The 19,836-nt window shown below is 45.0% G+C and overlaps 1 protein-coding gene and 1 long non-coding RNA gene across 5 annotated transcripts; one reads left to right on the top strand and one right to left on the bottom strand.

The window, feature by feature from the left end:
- Positions 1 to 6,769: 6,769 nt before the first annotated feature.
- On the bottom strand, positions 6,770 to 7,548 carry LOC123164839 (uncharacterized). The gene is made up of 3 exons (XR_006482655.1): positions 7,310 to 7,548; positions 6,925 to 7,237; positions 6,770 to 6,841 (listed from the first exon to the last, which is right to left on the bottom strand). It is a non-coding gene; the product is annotated as an uncharacterized lncRNA (long non-coding RNA).
- Positions 7,549 to 9,670: 2,122 nt separating this feature from the next.
- On the top strand, positions 9,671 to 17,878 carry LOC123164530 (uncharacterized). 4 transcript variants are annotated; one of them, XM_044582047.1, is made up of 5 exons: positions 9,671 to 10,052; positions 10,498 to 10,742; positions 10,868 to 11,040; positions 15,332 to 15,520; positions 17,094 to 17,878. In XM_044582047.1, the coding sequence occupies exons 3-5, from the start codon at positions 11,023 to 11,025 to the stop codon at positions 17,664 to 17,666; spliced, it is 780 nt and encodes a 259-aa protein (XP_044437982.1). In that variant the 5' UTR covers positions 9,671 to 10,052; positions 10,498 to 10,742; positions 10,868 to 11,022; the 3' UTR covers positions 17,667 to 17,878. The 4 variants fall into 4 exon arrangements, 3 of the variants coding, with proteins under 3 accessions (XP_044437982.1, XP_044437980.1, XP_044437981.1); XM_044582045.1 differs by lacking the exon at positions 10,868 to 11,040 and having other exon boundaries at positions 9,673 to 10,052; positions 15,327 to 15,520; XM_044582046.1 differs by lacking the exon at positions 10,868 to 11,040 and having other exon boundaries at positions 9,674 to 10,052.
- Positions 17,879 to 19,836: the final 1,958 nt, after the last annotated feature.

A 19,836-nucleotide genomic window follows, 5' to 3' on the forward strand; every position in this document is an offset into this window, starting at 1 on the left:
ATTTCGCCTACAACATCATCTAGTTTTGGGAAACTTCTTCCCTGAATTTTTTTCTTTCTTTTTTTTTTATTTTTTAATTTCATTTTTCTGTTTCTTTTTATTCTCCATTCTTCTTCTTCTTTCTTTTTTATTTTTTAATTTCTGTTTCTTTTTTCCTTTTCAAGTTTAATTTTTCTTTCTACATTTTATTTCACATTTTTGAACATTGTTCAGAAATTTCAAAAAAATTCCAAATTTTTAAAAATGTTCGTGAGCTCAAATTTTCCCCATAAATTCAAAAAATGTTCACTTTTAAAATATTGTGCGTGGTTTTCAAAAAATGTTCCAGTTATTTTAAATTTGTTCGGAATATTTATGGTTCAATTTTTCACAACTTTTAAGAAAATGTTCAGAATTTGAAAGTTTGTTCACATTTTATCTTTTTATTCACAAAATGGTCGGGAATTTCAAAAAAATGTCTCACTAAAATGTGTTTACAAATTTAAAAAAACATTTTTTTTAAAAAAAATCGCACTCAAAATATGTTTGAGGAATTTTAAAAAATGCTCTCATTTCTAAAAAAAATCATAAATTCGCAAAATGTTCTGTTTTTCCAATTTTGTTCACATATAAAAAAAACTTGTTTTCTGAATTTTCTTGGAAATTGCGTTTTGATCAAATTGTTTGTAATTTCAAAAAATGTTGGTGCTTTGAAAAAAATTCTTCATTATTTTCAGAAAATATTCCTGTTTTTCGAAAATGTTATAGTTTTGTAATAATTTGTTCGCAAATTTGGAAAGTGTTCGTGTTTCACAGAACATTCCTTTTTTGAAAAATAAAATTGCTTTCGAAATTCGTAAACTAATTCGGATCTGCACAGCGTGTCTAGTTCTTTAGGTCTAATGCTACTTTATTGTCAAATACGACTGCTATGTCAGTTGGTAGGAACCAGTCGAAATCACTAGTTGAGGAGTACTCGTTGCAAAGATCAACCCAACCTCCCCAGGTTGCGACAAGTGGCGCGTTGCATGTGTGCCACTTGTCGCAACCTGGTAGTTTTCTCTTTTTCGTAGATTCATTTATTCAAAATGTTTTATCTCTTAAACCGTGCGTCCAAATCTTGAACCGCTTTAACCATTGGATTCCTTGCGTCGAGATCTTCAAAACAAGATCCCATGTTGATAGGTTTTGGCGAACATTTTTTTCATGAAAAAAACCAGACGAAAAAAACCATACGAAAAAACCGAACCGGGAGCACGTGTTTTTTCCCTTTCCGAAAGGGGCACGCCTGTGCCTCTCACGAAATCACAACCGCGCCTCTCGCGAAAGCAAAACTGTGACTCTCGCGGAAGGAAAAAAAGAAAAAACATATTTTTTTCGTTTCCGAGGAGGCACGGCCGTGGCTCTCGTGAAAGCACAACCGTGCCTCTCACGGAAGCAAAAACGTGACTCTCGCGAAAGAAAAAAATAGAAAATGCGTTTTTTCCGTTTCCGAGAGGCACAGCCGTGATTCTCGTGAAAGCACAACCGTGCCTCTTGCGGAAGCAAAACCGTGACTTCGCGAAAGAAAAAAATGGAAAACACGTTTTTTTCCGTTTCCGAGAGGCACGACTGTGACTCTTGCTAAAGTACAACCGTGCCTCTCGCGGAAGCAAAACCATGACTCTCACGAAAGAAAAAAACAAAAAACGCGTTTTTTCCGTTCCGAGAGGCACGGCCGTGACCCTCGCGAAAGAAAAAAAACACGTTTTTCGTGGATTTTTTTGTCGAAAAGCTAAGGAAGACCAGGAAAACCAAAACGTCGAAAAAACTTGAAAAAAACCCGTTTAAAAAGCCGAAAACTCATGCGAAACAAAATCCGGAGGGAGTGCCCAGAACGCGACACGTGGCGAATGGCTGAAAGCGCGTCAAGTGACGCTAATCATTGCGAGGCTTCTGAAGGAGCGCTGATAATTAGTTGCTCTCGGAACAAGTCGTCTAGATCACGCGATCCTGTGTTCGAATGCTGCAATCGTATATATTTTTTGAGCAATGCGCCGGCACCCGGGGAGGGGATGTCAGCATCCCTCCTGGGCTGATAGGTATGGGCTAGGCCCAACTGCCTTGCTACTGCAGGAGCTACCACCGCGGCAGAAATCACATATTTGACATGAGGGCGAAATCAAATCACAAACTGACCTGCTTTCGAAAAAAATTCACTCGGCTGACCCTTTCGTGTGGCGCCCGACAGCTAGGCGCCGCACACTACTATGCAGCGCCTCTGCCTTAGGCGTCGCACCTCCTGCCAGCGTGGCAGCCCTGATCCAGTTGCGGCCCCACAGACAGCACTGCAGCGCCTAAGGCTTAGGCACCACACTTGTAATGTGCAGCGCCGTCTCTTAGGCGCTGCACAGTCTGTGTTCCACTTAGGCTGGCCCCACCCTCTCTCCCCTCCCACCCCCACCCCACCCAACCCTTAGACTTGCGCCCCTCCTCTCTTCCCCTCTCCCCCCTCTCAAATCCTTCTCAAATCTTGCAAATCCGGAGTATTTGACCGAAGCCAACCCCTCCCTTAAGGTAATCTCCTCCGATCCCCTCGTTTTCATCCATAGGAATTGTCACATTTGCTCAAATCTTGCTACTTTGGGGAAACCCTAGCTTTGGCTTGGATTTGCAAATTTGTGTTGAATGATGTTATGTTTCTTTGCTAATTTGGTATGGTTAGGCTTTCATAGTATGCTAGGGTTAGGGTTATGTGTGTTTGATGTTGGTGTTAGGGTTATCCTATGGTTAGGATTGTGGTTATTGTTAAGTGGGGGTTATGGTTATTAATTCATATATATGTTATGGCATATGTATTTTGTGCAGATATTTTTGTTAAGTACTTACTTGATATATGTGTGTTTTTGATTATTGTAGGGATGGGGAGAACATGTGTTTATGTTCATCATGTGGATAAAGAGGCCTTTTTGAAAGGCAATGTTGAGCCGGACCCGGATGAGCTTAACATGGTGTTTGAGAGTAGTCCTAGCTATGCGGAGCTCTTGGACCAAGTGAGGAAGGATTTCAATTGGATGGACCCAAGTGACATTGTTGAGTTCGAGGGAAGGCATAATGTTGGTTTTGGAATGCACATCCGTTGGAAGACAATGCGTGTGAACTCCGAGCAACGTTGGGTTGCATACAAGGAGACGGTTGCCGAATCTCTAGACAAGGCTCTTGAGTTATTTGCCTCCAAGAAGGTTGAGTCTACTTTGAATTTGGACTTGAACCGGAACCCCTCCCCGTTGGTTGCTAGCACTCCCCCATCCATTAACCAAGATCAAATGAGTAAACCTCATTTCATGCAACAAGATTGGCCAACATTGAGCCCTACTCCAAACAACCAAAATGAAGCTTTTGAAGAGGAGAATCATGAGTATGAGGAGGATGACAACGAAGTTGATCTCCATGACAACAATGTGGGTGATCTCGACCAATATCATGTGCAAGAGACAATGGACCAATCCATCCCTTTTCCCCGTGCATATGCATCGGACTCGGATGACGATGGTCCCGATGAAGAAGTTGATGAGGAGGGGTTCACGCCGAAGGAGGCCCAAGCATTCAAGAAGGTATTCGGGAAGGATCACAAGACACCATTGTTCAAGGATCTTAGTCTCGCGGATGAAGCCGTTGTGGATGGTGGCAAATGCATATCTCTTGGAGCTAGGCCAAGTTCTCACCGTGATTTGGAAGACGGCAAGAACGGGATATATCCCGGTTGTGAGTTTGAATCCTTCTTGGAATTGAAGATGTGGCTTGACAACTATTCGGTTACACATTATCGTCCACATAAACTGGCCAACTCGGACGTCAATGTGCGTTACACGGTCAAATGTGAAGTGCCAAGATGTCCATGGATTGTGCGTGCGAGGCCATGGAAAGGAGGTCCCACTTGGCGCATAGTGAGTTGTCTACCAACTCAATGTGCCGGCACAAGAATGCGGATGGCGAGCTTGTGTACCAACAACACAGACAACTCACGTCCGAGTTCATTGCTTACAGGTTATCCAACCAAATATCCACACTTCCAATAATGAGCATCAAGAGTGTCATTGACCTTGTGAAAGCCATCTTTCATTACAAGGTGAAGTACGGCAAGGCATGGAAGGCGAAGCAAGCCGCATTCAAGATGCTGTATGGCAATTGGGAGGAAGCATACAACCGACTCCCTAGGTTGTTGTTAGCTATGGCCGCCACAAACCCAGGCATGGTTCACGTGGTTGAGCCTCATGGGCACCAAACATTGATTCATAACGGGAGGACCATCCAAGTATTTGGCCGTGCATTTTGGGCCTTTGAGCAATGCGTGAGGGCTTTTGAGCATTGTCGGCCCGTCATCGCCATTGATGGCACGTTCTTGACCGGACAATACAAGGGCACTTTATTGGTTGCAATAGCAAGTGATGCCAATAACCGGGTGTTGCCTTTGGCTTTCGCTTTGGTTGAGGTGGAGAACAATGATAACTGGGAGTGGTTCTTGCGTCAATTGAGAACAAGGGTATTACCGGCTGAAAGGGAAATTTGTGTCATATCGGATCGCCATCCAGGAATTCTAAACGCGGTGGTGGTTGACATTCCCGGACATACAAAGTTGCACCGTTGACATTCCCGGACATACAAAGTTGCACCATCGATGGTGCATGAGGCACTTTTGTGCAAACTTCTATAGGGCATGTGGTATCAAGGAGTTGGCCGATGATCTTCAAGATTGTTGTCTCGCTTTCACCAACAAGTGGTTTGCCACATTGTTCAATGCATTGCTCAGACACAAGAAACTTGACCCCGGTGGTCTTGAATTTCTTAATAAGAACATCGTCGAAAGGAATATGTGGGCACGTGCTTTTGATGAAGATGGCCGGAGGTACGGTCAAATGACAAGCAATATGGCAGAATGCTTCAATAAGGTGCTCAAGGGTGTACGTGCATTACCCGTGACGGCAATAGTTCAATACACATTTGACAAGATGAATGGATACTTTTTAAAGTACTCAATGGAGACGGATAAGCAGATTGCTGGTGAGAACAAGGATAAGCACAAGTACTATTTCCCACCAAAGGTTGAAGAATGGTTGGACTTTCAATCACGAAAGGCAGACTCCCAAGAAGTTGTACTATATGACGACAACGAGTGGAAGTATGAAGTGAAGGAGAGGATGGAGCGAAAGAAACGAGAGGAGGAGAGGGCACGCCAAGCGAAACTTGCTCGTGAGGAGGAGAGGGCAAGAAAGCTTGCAAAGGCTCGCGAGGCGCAAGAGGAGGACTCGGCCCGTGACAAGAAGGGGAAATAGCCTCGCTCTACTCAGTAGGGACTTCGCTTCGGTGCACTCGTCGTCAACTATCTTCTACTGAATGTGTCGTGAACTTGTGAGGGCATGTGAGATGCTGGTGAAGTATCTTCTAGGGCAAGCTGCCATTTTTCATTTGTAATGAATGTGTCGTGAACCATGTCGTAGTAACGTTTGAATTGTCTTAAGTTATGAACTCATCGACATAAAATTTGTGTTTGTTCAAATTGTTGTGATGCTGCAGTCATTGTAAGTATTATGTTGTTCCGGTGAAATGAATGTGTTGTAAACTCTGTTTTTTCAGTAAACAGCCGTGCAGCGCCCAGAACACAGGCGCTGCACTATACCATGCATCGCCCAAGGGATAGGCGTCACACAGTACAGTGCAGCGCCTGGCTCTTGGGCGCTGCACTATGACTTGGTAATTTTCGTGGATGGTCAGTGCTGAAAGCCTTCTGTGGCCCTCTGGATAGCCATGGCCAGGTCGGCAGCGCCTATGAGACGGGCGCTGCACTGTACTGTGCAGCGCCTAGGCGTTGGGCGTCACACAGTACTGTGTAGCGCCTGTCTGTTGGGCACTGCAGTGCTGTTAACTGCCAAACTGCAGAAACAGATGCCATTTTGGCCTCATGCAGCACTGACATAACTTGCTACAACATAAATAAAATTACTGTAGACTGCACATACTGAACAAAGACAACTAATAACTTGAACATCACATCATTTAGGACAATTCAACATTACTACTAGTTCGCAAACACAAATACCACACTAGTAAGAATTCACCAACATATAACATAACCTCACAAGTTCATTGACCTAATGAAACCGCTACAAGAGCACTAACAAACACAAGCACTAATGCTTTCCGCGCGTGTTCCTGGTGCCATGCCTGCAGGTAATCTTCTTCTTCCTGGGTGGACGAGGCTCCTCTTCCTGCACTTCCTCCTCCGCCTCATCATCCAAGCTAGTCATCCGCGAGGTCCCTACGACCACCTTTGGGTTGCCTCTGTTGTCAAAGTCGTTGGGCATGTACCGGCGTCTGGGCTGCCTAGGCTTGAACACATATGGGGACCGAAGTTGAGCGTCCGCCAAAGTCATGTCATCATCAAGCTCATGGCCCTATCACACAATCAAACAATATGGTGAAGACCGGTGTCGTAATCAAGTGAGAATCACATCTAAAGGATTAGTCATACCTCTTGGGTGACCACGCCATCATCATCCAGATAAGCATATGAGGAACTCACATCGTCCCCCTGATGGCGAGATGAGGGGTCTGATGGTGTACCAGACCTAGAGGCAGATGGTTCATCAAATTCGGGATCACGGCAACCGAGAAGATTCGATAACCGCCTTAACTTCTTGGCCTGACGCTGTAACATGAACATGTGTGGAAGATATCAAACTCCGCAACATAGACTGGCTCTCATAGTGAATGCGATATGTACCTTGAGGAATGCTCGTAGTGAACCATCATCATTGCCTTTTCCAACCGGTGTGTTCTCGAGAATAGACTGGCTCTCATCAGCTGCTTTCTTGATCTCGGTGCGCTGCGGATGAGAAAGAATGAACACGTTAGCCATTCAAACATGTGTAATACGGCCAACGGGAAAGTAAAGAAGGAACACTTTACCACATAGTTAATCACCGGAACAGCAGGGACTCCTTGCCCTACCCTGATATCTCTGTTGTACTTCCCCTTTGATAGATCCTCAAAGTTTACGGGTTCTTCAAGAATATCCTCATTATATGCCGGCGGGCATATCTCAACTCGAGTATTTTCAAGAAGTCATCGTATGTAGTTATCAAAAGCAAGTGGGTTATGCTCACGAAGCTGCGCGCGTGCACTGCTACGAGCTTGCTCCACGCAAAGCTGGAAGCGGGTAACATACGAAGCATGATGCTTGTCCCAGTCCTTTATCTTCCGCTGCCTTCTCCTGTCCAACCTGCATGGTACAATACCAAACATTAGCAAAATCAAGAAGGAATGACGATGCTTAGTCAATACGCTCTCTTACCTATGAAGTGCTTTGTCCGTATCCACCCATTCCGGCGGGTGAGGCTGGAACAGACCAAACTGACGAAACACGCGATGTGGCAAATGAAACTCAACAACCCAGTTGCATATCAGTGGGCACCGCATAAGCCAGAGATCCCTATCCCGCAAGCACATCGGGTTGATGCTAAACTCCGGGGTGTACCCAAGTCTGTCATCGGCGCCATATGGCTGCCATTCCACCTATGAAATAGGGCAACAATGCAAAATTGGTGACTTTTTTTAGGCACACATGAGAAATGACTGAAGTAATGACTTCGTTACCTGCTCAGGCGTAATCGTGTCCAACTCGGCAACGTACTTCTGGTACATGAGATTGACATCGTTCGTCATCTCGGAAACCACATCCCACTTGTAAGCCCAAGTGGGGCGCCGTAATTCGTCATCTTCATCTTCATACCAAGGATTAAACCTGACGCTCTTCGGGCGTCCAACGGGCAGACGCTCCCAGCTCCATACAGAAAGTAGAAGCATATTACCACCAATGCCTGCACTATCTGTGATCCTGCAACACGCATCGTCCAGCTGCATATGAAAGAAAAACAATGTTAACTTGACAGCAAGCTTGCATTGCTAATGAAGAAATGAGTTGATCACAAAACAGACCAACTACCTGTCGGTACAAGTAGGCAAGAGTCGCTGAACCCCAGCTCCATTTGCTATCGAAGACGGTCAACGCCTTCAGCCACATCCATGGAGCGTTCTTGCCAGTGGAGCCAGGAAACAAAGTCCTCGACACAACATACCACATGTAGACACGAGCATGTGTCTGGATCACATCATCAGTGGCATCCGGAGGGCACGTCGCAAAGTGAGTTTGAATCCACGTGAAAGCAGCTCCGGCTGCTTTCCTTTCCCTCTTCTTCTTCTCTTCTCCCTCCTCTACATCAGCCTCAGCCTCAGTAGGAGCCATAACGATAAGAGCAATCATCTGCTCGCGCCACCCATCAGAATCGGTGCTCATACAGAGAGACATCCCGTCGATAGCAAGACCGGTGATCAACAAGACATCCTCGAGCGTCACGGTCATCTCCCCAGTCCGAAGATGGAAACTATGCGTCTCCGGCCTCCACCGATCAGCAAGAGCGGACACCAGTGGAGCGTTCAGATTCGGCGTGGACCGGCTGACCAACTGAATCCACGGGAGTAGTCCTGCCTGCTTGATGTACGGTGTGTACCGCTCATCGTAAGGCATGGCAGGACCAGAGACCCCGTGATACCGAATCTTCAAAGGTTCAAACTTCCGCAAAAAACAAGTAATACAAATCTTAGGTCATGTAAATTTCAACTTAAGGTAAATTTGCAAAATATTTAGATTACTCGTTATTACCATCTCCTTCTCGCGCATCATGTAGGCCCGGTGTTTTGTGTCGTAGACATCGTCGAGAAGCCAAACCATCCTTACAAATTTCAAACAATAAACATATATGAGTTCATCTCAAATATCGGTAAACACTCAACATTTCATATGTGTTCATCTAAACATCTCATATGTATTCATCTACAAGAATCTCAACATCTCCTTCTCACACAATGAATAAATGATTGTAAATTATCATATATATCTAGTATGTCATATGTGTTCAAGTAAATCAACATCTCATATTTCAAATAAACTCAACATTTCATATATATCTAAAAAAACTCAACATCTCACATATAGCTACAAAACTCAGCATCTCATAATTATCTACAAAACTAGGCATCTCATATATATCTAAAAAAAATTTACAATCTAGGTTTCACTAAGAAGAATCATATAGTGTGTGTGTGTGGGGGGGGATCAATGGTTCCACCTAATCTTCGGCAAACAAAGATCCAAACCAAGCAAATCCCTAAAATTGCAACGCATTTACGAAGGAAAAGAAAGGGAACGGAGGAGTTTACCTAGTAGGAGGGATTGGAGATCGAATCCGGGCCTCAAAACTTCAGATCTGAGAGGGGTGTGGGGGGATCCGAAGAGGGCGCCGCCGCCGCCGCTCTCTGTAAACAGAGCAACTTCCTTAGAGGGGGAAGAACTGCTGGGAGGGGCTGGCCCGATGCGGCTTAAGTCAATGTGCAGCGTCCAAGCGATAGGCGCTGCACTTTACACAGTGTGGCGCCTAAGCCTTAGGCGCTGCAGTGCTGTCTGTGGGGCCGCAATTGGACCAGGGCTGCCACGCTGGCAGGAGGTGCAACGCCTAAGGTAGAGACGCTGCATGGTAGTGTGCGGCGCCTAGCTGTCGGGCGCCACACGAAAGGGTCAGCCGAGTAAATTTTTTTCGAAAGCAGGTCAATTTATGATGTGATTTCTCCCTACCACCGCAACGACTACAAGTACCAGGATCACGAACCCGGCACGGCGGCGGCTGTTACCATCCTTCTCCTACCTTCCTCCTTCCCCTTCTGCAAGATAGGACTCCATGAATCCTTGTACTGGTTGTAATAGCCATTGCTACTGAAGTACTTAGTAATCTTGATCGAGAGCTACGCCTTCCATCGCTACTCTTACACCTCCCCCGTGCAAATAAGCAGCTGCCGCCGAGTCTGCCTTGCCAATACTCTCTGGAGATGCAAAGCCTCCCATGGGCGATTACCCGAAGCGTCAGCAGAGTCGGCTCTGCTGCGCCTCGCTGGTGGCTTCCAGCTCTTGCCCGACGAGATGCCCCTCCACTCATGGAGTCAGTACCGTCTTATCCAAATCAACATCTCTATAAAATTTTCCGGTATGTTCTTGGCTCCTTTCGTTTCTTATTACCTTCGAACAGCGAACATGTACCGTTATAATCATGCGCCTTTTCTGCTTCTGGATTCTGACCGATAATTGGATCTTGATTCTGACCAAGATTTTCCTCCCCCCCCACCCCCCTGAAATTTTGGCCAGAATCAAGATCCAATTATTGATCCTTTTACAACCCCCCCCCCCCCCGCCCCTGAAATTTTTATTTTTAAGATCTTATTCGGAAAATTGAAAAAAAAACTTATTCGGAAGGCAAGTAAAATATGATCGTTTTTACTTCATGCGGCACCCCACCGTAGAAAGAAAAGGGAATTGATTTTTGTTGGTACTAAAATTAAAACTACCATTTTAGTGCTGGCTATAATAGCATACATCTTATTTGAGTCGGATGCTAAGAATGACCTTTTATGCTTACCTTTGGACCCTGGAAGTGAGTAGCATAGTAAGCTGGATTTGCCGTGCCTCTCCTTCTGTTCTGCTACTACACGAGGCATGGATAAAGCAGAGAGGATGAAGGCAGCAGAGGAGAGCAATCCCATGGTAGAGACAAGTGCAATACAAGATGTGTATTACCAGCCAATCATCCCGGGTAGCAGCCACCGTGATGGTACTATATACAAGAAAAGGCTTGAATGGGAAAGTGAATACTGTGTAGATGTTGACGACCGCACAGAAAGTATGTTATCTGAATCTCTTTTCCTATTTTTATTTGTTTTATCCATTCCTAGGATATATTATGTACTTAAAAACTTGAGGTAATGTTTGCATTATTCTTTACTGTTATGCTGGAGTTTATTCCAGTTGGCCCTGCCCTTCGTTGGGTACCCTGGGTCTTCACCCTGGGGGTGAGATGAGAAGATGGGGTGGTCGAACATATTCAGAGTTGCTGACAGTTGCTTCTGCTTGTTGCTGGTGGTGGCTGTTGTTGTCTTTAACTTGTCTCCATTGTTGGAGACATGCAAATAAAACCGAAGGTTAATGGGCCTCCTTTCTTTGTTATTTACTATACTCCCTCTGTAAACGTCTTAGATTTGTTTACAGAGGGAGTATTTTACATCTGCTTCCTTCCTTTGTGCTCCAAGTTGCTATTATTGCACGGAAGCCCTAGGTGTTGCCTAGTCATCAAATGCCAAGTTAACACCTAGTGCTTCTATAGTGCTAGAAGACTTCACAATGTTGTGGTGAGTCTATACCACGGCACCTCTAATTCTTTGGATTACGAGGCGTGAAGGGCACTAAATAACATTGACACCTAGTGATTGCAGTAATATCAGTTGTCAAGGTCATCACTAGCTAAGGTGGAGCACATTGACATACGTCTAGCATTTTCTCAAGCCATACCCCTTACGAGTGGGGAGCCTTCTAACCAAATGGACACCTTTGTAGTAGTTGCATCCCTGTGTTAACTTTAGTTATGTCACCCGAATGTCGTTGCCAACTTTAGTAATTGGACTGTCGCGAGCTAGTGAGTAACACTAAAGTTAAAAGCTAAGGATCCACCCAAATGACAAATGAAATTCCACATCAAGTTCCTGCTAATATAATATATTTGCTAGTTCAGTTTTAACTGATGTCCTTCCAATGGTTGCCGTTTATAGAAGGGATTAGTCTACAACCATTCTGTACTTATTGCCTTTGTAATGGTTGATAGATTATATGATAGAGGAGACTCGGCTTGAGAGAGGAGGGAGATAACGGGGTTAGTGGAGGTGACTGGACTTTTTTATTGATTATTTGGTCTATCATAGATGAGTGCACACCCTTCCTTATACATGCAGGGGTGGATAACATGGCAATGAAAAATTGAAAACTCTTATCTAATTTCACTAACGAACATAATTATATCATTTATTTGATGACTAGGGCTGATGCCCCCTAACTTGCACACACGAAGCTGTGGTAGAAGTTGCTACCATTTCTGAAGCGTTGCGTCGCCTAACTACAGGGCCCTTAACTACGTAGAAGCTTAACGGATGTTGGAGTTGAATCTCTCAGCACCTCTCTTCCCTGAGATATTCTTCACACTAACACACACATAACACTAGCAATGAAGCTTAGCTGAATCACGCAACTCATTGTCTTAGAAACCGGACCGGACCGGCTGTCAGAGCGGAATCGGGAAAAACCGAAAATGGCGATCTTGGCTGTTTCTTAAGCTCATTGGACCGTTCTGCCACTGGGCCGGACTGGTCGGACTCTTTTTGCGATTTGGGGCTAAAAACCGGGAGGTCGAATGCATAAATAGGAAATTAGTGTGTATCATTTGAACCTAGGTCTATATGAACAGAGACCGGCCCTCAGGTTTGGCCCAATAACCATCTCGCCCAACCAACTTTATTGTACTGTAGAAGAAACCGAAAGTATCTTATCTTTTCTTACTATGGTATTAGTAAACAATACATATTATTTACAGCCTAAAAAACAAGCCGATGAACCGGTAGACCGGTCCGACCAGTAAAACCTGAAATGAGGGGCTCACCGGTTCGGTCACCAGTCCTGTTTCTCACAACATGCGCAACTGCACAAGCTGTTTTGGTGACTTGTAGCTTCACAGAACCAAAATCTTTTCTGTTTTGATGCACTACAAGCTTGATATTACACATGATGCACCCTCCTGCTTATAGGACTTCTAGGTCAGTCCTATAGTCGCTGGTGCTACAGTAGACACTAGGGCGATGCTACCATACACATCAAGTTTGTTGTGGAGACTACAACTAGCTATTACAACTCAATGAACAGCTCATGCTCTAGGTGTTACATGGTTATTTCATCTAGACAATTCCTCTTGTGTATCTACTGCCGACTGTTGATATTTTGGTTGTAAACTGTCCTATACTACTACGCTATAGGATGCAAGGATTGTCCTAACATTCTGCCTCCTATCCTTGTGTATCTACTCTCTCCCCCATTAATCTTGTCATATCAACACCATCAACATCATGCGCCCATCTCCTGATGGCTTTGTACCGCCTCATGGCTAGTGACAACATCACACACCGACTATCTAACAACATCACGCTGATATTTCTTGTGACAATGGCATCACACCATTGTTTTGAGCATCTCACCGACCCTTCTGAAATGATGGCATCACACCATCATTGTAGGTATCACACTAACTCTTCCCGACGATGGCTAAGACCACTGTCGTCTTTGGCCACATATTGATGCTTCATATGACATTGGCATCACACCGCCGGGCGTGCACTCCCCTCAACTCCTCTTATAGGATTGCTGGCCTTAGCAAGGAGTGCTTTGTATTTCTTCTCTGGACACTCGGAAGCACAATGCCCAAAGTCATCATAGTAGTCATTGTACCTATCTTTGTGGGCTACACCGTGTCCACGACCATGACCTCATCCTTGTGACAAGTCATGCCCTCTTGTCATGAGAAGTTGCTCTTCCACACCTCTCGTCTTTAGCCCCTTGATAAGCTCTTCATAGGCCTTGAGTCGAGTGACCCAATACCCTCCTCCATGACCATCTTGTTGACATCACTAAATAGCGCAATTGATGAAGCAAAATGGATGAATTTGTTGGAGACAGCTCGCAACTTCTTCACAACGTATTTCTCCTCCATCGTGTCTCCAAGCTCATGGATATGCCCCACAAGCATCGTGAATTTCACAGCAAAGTCATTCTCAGGCTCTCCATCAGCCAGCTTGAGGCTATTAAACTCTGAGCGCAAGTGATAGATCCTTGCCTCTTGGACGAGCTCGATGCCCACATGCATGGATTGCAGCCTGTGCACACATCAGACGTGGTATCCTCTGCAACACGTAAAGGCCAGCTCCTCCTTGCTCTCATCAACCTCCTTTGGATGAGCTCTCATGATCAACGACACCCCCCTGCACCATTTGCTCGCAGGAGGTACTTCATCATCATCTTCCATACTGCGTAGTTCGTCCTTGTTAGCTGCGGGAACGGAATCCTCCCTGCTGCTGCTGTCGCCAGGTTGCGTAAGCCACTAGTCGCCATGGCTCCACTCGGTGCAGTGTCACGTGTCATCGTCTTTGTCATCACCTACCTCTGTTACCAATTGTTTGAGTTTGAATCACTCAATTGCTCTCTTCCCTGGGATCTTCACACGCTCTCAAACACACGCACACAATACTAGCAATGAAACTTAGCTGAATCACTCAGCCTCTCTCTCTCTCTCTCTCTCTCTCTCTCTCTCTCTCTCTCTCCCTCTCTCCCTCTCTCTCTCTCTCTCTGCTTGTGTGTGTGTGTGCGTGCGCGCGCTGTGTTGTGTTTCTCACAACATTCACAAGTACACAAGCTGTTTTGGTGGCTTGCTGCCTCACAAGGCCAAAATCTTCTATCTTTCGATGCACTGCAAGCTTGATATTACACAAGATGCACCCTCCTATTTCTAGGAGTTCTAGGTCTCTGCTATAGTCCCTGGTGCTGCAGTAGGTCGACAGTACAGTATGTTGGTGCTACAGTACACATCAAGTTATTTCTGGACACTAAAACTAGCTATTACAAGCTCAATGCACATGTCATGTTCTAGGTGTTTAATGGCTGTTTTGTCTAGACAATTCCTATGGTACTGCCTCCGCAGACTGTTGATATTTTTGTTGTAACCCATCCTATACTACTATCCTATCATTGTTAGCTTATGCAGCACTTCCGCTTCTACCTGTTGTGGCCATGTCATTTTTGTGACTGCTACTGAAGATTACCGCCTCCATTGCATGAGGCTGAACTGCCCCAGTTGCAGAAGCGTCAGGTGAGACAGCAAGAGGGTGCCACACTCGTAACATTGTCGTCATCAAAGTCATCCACCTCGATGTCGAATTGCTGCGTGCAGGGGTGACCATATGCATACTGCTCATCGCAGTTTGCACAAATATGTTGTTGGCCACTACAGTTGCTAGACACCTCATTACTGCTGCTGAAGGTGTTCCCTCTTTCTTCACTGTAGTTGAAGCCATGGTGGTCATGGGACAAACCCAGCAGTAGTTGGCTCTGATACTAGCCCCTTTGCAGCCCTCCTTATCGCTTCATAAGTTAAGTTTATGTGGGTAAATTGTGTGTGGATATTTTTTTTAAGTTTGTATTATCCTGCCCATACCTGAATTCTTTGGGTGTTATTTCATACTCATACCTACCTAAATAGTTTGTGTATGGATTTGAATAGGCAGTTGTTACCCATTTGCAGGCCTTTAAATATGTGCTGCACAACGCAAGTTACTTATAGTATTCATTTATCAATTGCATATTAACTAACAACAGCAATATAATATCGTTGGTGAAGCTCAGCTGGAGCCAGCATCTTGGGACGATATGACATGTGAGATGATGCAGATTTTCTCCTTAAAGTTAGCTAAATCTCCTATCAACAGTGGCTCAATGCAGTTATATGGATACATCGCGGCACGAGATGAATATGATTTAAGGCTTAATTATCTTTTCAATCGTAGCAGAGAAGATCCCATCGTCGTGCAACAGGTGAATATCAATACTTTTCTGCAGCCATTGTACATTGCATCCAGAGAATAATGAGATCGAAACTGATGTACTCCCTTTTCCCAAAGTCAAGGCATGCTTGACTTTTCACTATCTTTGATTCTGACTTTGACCGGTAATTTCTACCAACATACATGGAATGGACATACTTGGATGGCATCTTGCGTTCATCTTAAACGTTATTTTTATGCCATATGTCCTTACACTAACTTTACAGACATATTATAAGCAAAAATCTTAGTCAATCTCGTACATTGAAGACTGTAAGAATCAAGTGCGCCATACATTTCAGGGAGGGAGTACTTCTGATGGCATACTACAAACTCCTAATCGTCTTCCAGTAATAGATGCTTGGATAGTGTTGTAATACATGGGGTAAAAGTAACAGACAGATTATTGTGTTGGTGGTCATAACGGTGGGCGTACCGGGCAGCTTAAGGTTTCGTTGTGCTATTGCTGTTACTGTGCCTGGAGCGGCCCAGTTTCACCCCTTCAAAATAGCCTTTGACTTGAAGAATTAGTCTGTTCATGCTGGCGTCCATTGCATGGCAGACTCGCAGGTCATAACTGCAGGTTGTCGCTGCTGAGTTGCCTTCAGGAAGATGAGTCGACACGTGGCTGCTACCTTGTAGGGTTTGCAATTGCAAACTACAGGAGTGGCCGAGAGATCGCCAGCCATGGGCGATGAATGTTCAGATGAGTAGCCCTAGGCCCTAGCGCATTGGGCTCGGACATGGCAGCATTTACTTGGGCCTTGGGGAGTTACGGAGTTAGGTGGTTTGGCCCATAGAGGTTGTTACTTCGGATAAATTGAGTAACCTCACCGTAAGACCGAGATGACCCATATTATACCAGGTCTACCATAATGCAACTGAAGAACCGAAGACCAGATTAACTTGTTATGCCCACCCTATTCATACCCTGCAATCCTAGATCCTCTGGATTGCCCATATTAGCTAAATTATATTTCATATAAGTTAGTGCCTCATGGACCTGCCTTTTGCTGATGCGCAGAGCACCACCACGTAAACCGAGAATGTCTAATAACCTAACGGATATTTTGGACCTGAAAGTGCGTTTTGATTTTACTATGGTCTGTTTAGTGAAACTTATTCAAAGTATTGGAAGCAACAATGTCCTGGTAAGAATGGACAATGTCACCGTGGTGGAAGCTTTGAGGCACAACGAAGGTCATTCTACGGTGGCAGCTCCTCTCCTCGAGGGCTGCAGAATGTTACTTAGAGAAATCGAGTAGGTTACTATTGAGCATTGTAATAGAGTCGAATGTAGTTGCTCATGAGCTAGCAAAGTGGGGTCGTGCAAACAATCCATCCTTGTGGGTAGATGCACCCCCTGATTTTATTTCTATATTTTTAGCGGATGATGTAAGCGTTATTTAAAGTTAATAAAGCAAGCCCCCGTATAAAAAAAAGTTTTTAGTTTGTGTAAAACTCCTAATTTGCTTGTTTTTTTTATCTGTTGGCATCATTTGCAAGATAAGTATTAGCTTCAGTTTTTTTTGTTATATGAAGTACTAACAGCAATAGTTTTACAGGGTTTTCTCATTCAAATGACCGGACCTAAGAGAGGCATTGCATTTCACTGTGATGTTCTACTTGAGTTTGGCATGAGGATCAAGAACGGAGAAAATGAAGGAGATGACACACAGTTGATTGATGGAATGTCGGAATTTCGTGGACTATTAATGCCATGGGAACCAACTGAAATTCCCATTAATGGTAATTGTGCTACAGTTGAGATGTCTGCTGCACTTGTTAGTAATGCAATTGCGGCCATTGTAGAAGTTATCATATCAGAAGCACATGGTGATTTTGATCTATCCCTCAGTTCCATTGTTTCTGTTGTGGAGGAACATGAATTTCAGCTTTTTCATGGCTCCGCTGGTGACTGGTGTGGTGTAAGGAGGTTTGTGATTGCTGTCACAGTAAATACTATGTTGCATTTGAAGTTCATGCTTGGTCACAGATGCTCCAACGGTAACATTGAAGACACTTGTTCCTTCAAAGCCAAGCTAAACGGACACGCCAGCCATCAAACAAATTTGGAGGCTGCTTCTATCTTGACGAAGGTGACATGGGCGGCATGGCCTCCTGAAATGTTTTGTTGACTAGATACTGATTGTCTTTATGTTGGAATCGGGTACTGTTATACCCGATACCCGATTCCTATTTCAATAAGTAGTAGAGACTGTTTTCTAGTAAGTTTGTTTTATGCTTCGTTATATTCACATCAGATATTGATCCCAGAGGCATTACGCATGACAAATGTGTAACATCAAACCTGATTCCTTGAAGTTTTGGCCAATGTGCCCATGACGAATGCAGGGTTTAACTCTTAGAAATTGTTGATGTCAGCAAAGATTTAATTGAAATTTAAAATTCAAAATGTTTTATAGCTCAAACTGTTGTTTCGATTCAAAAATCATTTTCACATACCGTCAATCATTTTCACATATACGATGCGTTTGGTTCGCTGAAAAAAGCGCGTCTTCCGATTGCAGCGTACTCTGAAACCGTAGCGAGCGTTTGTTTCGGGAGCGATGGTTTCCCTAACAGCGCTTTCTGATACGGCAGTTCAGAAAATCGAAACCGCCCAAATCGGGATGGGTTAGAAGTCGGGACCCGGCGCACGAACCAAACAATGAACGTATTACGTAAAAGTATTCTGACGCAGCGCTTTCCGATACGGAAAACTGAATACGTTACCTGCGCTGTACCAAACGCGTCGATAGTCATGATGAGACCTTCGAAATTAGAGCCTAGGTTGATATGTTTTAATGATTTTTTTGGCTAAAAAGTTACCATGCCTAAACTGCACAAGTTATTAACTTGTTCACTTGATTCTGTAAGAGTTGTTCATATTGTTTATATATCTATTGGGATCTAGCAGCTACATCTTTGCACACAAGAAAGTGCCTCATTATTACGGGCAAAAAAATTTTTATTCCTCCCCTGACATCTAGGACCCATCAGTTATATCTTTGCACGCAAGGAGGCTGACATGTGGGTCAATAGCTCGAAGCCTGCGGAAGGCGTTGTCAACTTAGTTAACAAATGATTCTGTCATTTGTAGTCGTTGGATGTACATCCAACGACCGACATGCATCTTCAATCTCTCGTCTTCTTCCTCCAGCGCCGACGGGGCCTCCTGCTCCCGCCTACGGTGGTCAGCGGCGCTGCTTTGCATGCCTCGCTGCGAAGCGCTACCCTACCGTCAGCCAGACCATCCCTCCATCCATCCACCCCTCCTGTTATTCTTCGTCGACTGCAGCCCCATGTCGTACTCCTCTCTGTCTGCGACTGCACTGCCGCATCTTCTCCATCTTCGGGTGTCAGAAGTACGACGATCTATGGGACCAGCGAGGCCCCTTTGCAGTTCGGCTTAGGAGATCGACGAGCACGAAGAGCAAAACCAATAGTACAAGCGCGAGATTCGGGCCGCCGTGGAGGCGTAAAAGCCTACTCCTGTCTTTGGGTGGTTTGACTTGGGGCTCAAGTTACAAGCGCAACTTGCTGGAAAAACGCGAGCAAGGTGCAGCTACTGTGTAAGCGTGAGCAAAGTGTCGACCCGTGCCAAGGTAGCCATGGGCCTCCTTTTATAGACAAAAAAGGGTCACCACAGTGGCAATACGGTCATTACATCTTGTGAATAGTGGTCTCGATGCTATCTAACATAATCCTGCCGGACTATGACAAGGGCATTTAATGCGTCGTGAACTGATAGCAATCCTTTGGCAAAAGGCGTCTCTCGTTCTGTGTCGTCGACGTGGACGAGCCTATCTTCTTGACACGTCCACTAGACAGGTGTCAATAAAGTTGATCTGCATGCGACGTGCTGACACGCGGCCCGATGATCCTCCCCAAGTCGCTCGTCCGCTCGACACCTAATCTTGACAAGCCATCAGCTGGTCGATGAGGTGGAGTGGTGAAAAATCATGAAGGGGGAACTTCCCAGCAAGGAGCTTGCTGGGTCGTGGCTTGCCGGTGCGGAGCTTGCCGGCAATTGGAATCTTGATCTTCAGTACTAACTTAGTACTTCTCGATCACCTACCTGGAGGTCTTCTTCACGGTCTTGGTGTCCGAGTGTTGATGCTTGGGTAGATTTATCCTCCGGCAAGGCTTTGTCGTATGGAGGGTTGCAACTGCCTATGCACGAGTCTGGGGTACTAAGGGACCCCTAATTTAGTACACTGACAGGAGCCCCCGGGCCTGGGCCATATATGCATGCGAGGCATCGTTGGGCTAGGCCCAAATAGTGCACGGACACGCGTGGCAGAG

The sequence above is a fragment of the Triticum aestivum genome, chromosome 7D (assembly GCF_018294505.1).
Source record: "Triticum aestivum cultivar Chinese Spring chromosome 7D, IWGSC CS RefSeq v2.1, whole genome shotgun sequence".
NCBI lineage: Eukaryota > Viridiplantae > Streptophyta > Magnoliopsida > Poales > Poaceae > Triticum > Triticum aestivum.

Coding starts and splice junctions, on each gene's coding strand:
- LOC123164530 (XM_044582045.1), top strand. CDS start 10,559: ATGGATAAAGCAGAGAGGATGAAGGCAGCAGAGGAGAGCAATCCCATG. Junction 10,743..15,326: donor TGTTGACGACCGCACAGAAA/GTATGTTATCTG, acceptor TCGTTGGTGAAG/CTCAGCTGGAGCCAGCATCT. Junction 15,521..17,093: donor ATCCCATCGTCGTGCAACAG/GTGAATATCAAT, acceptor ATAGTTTTACAG/GGTTTTCTCATTCAAATGAC.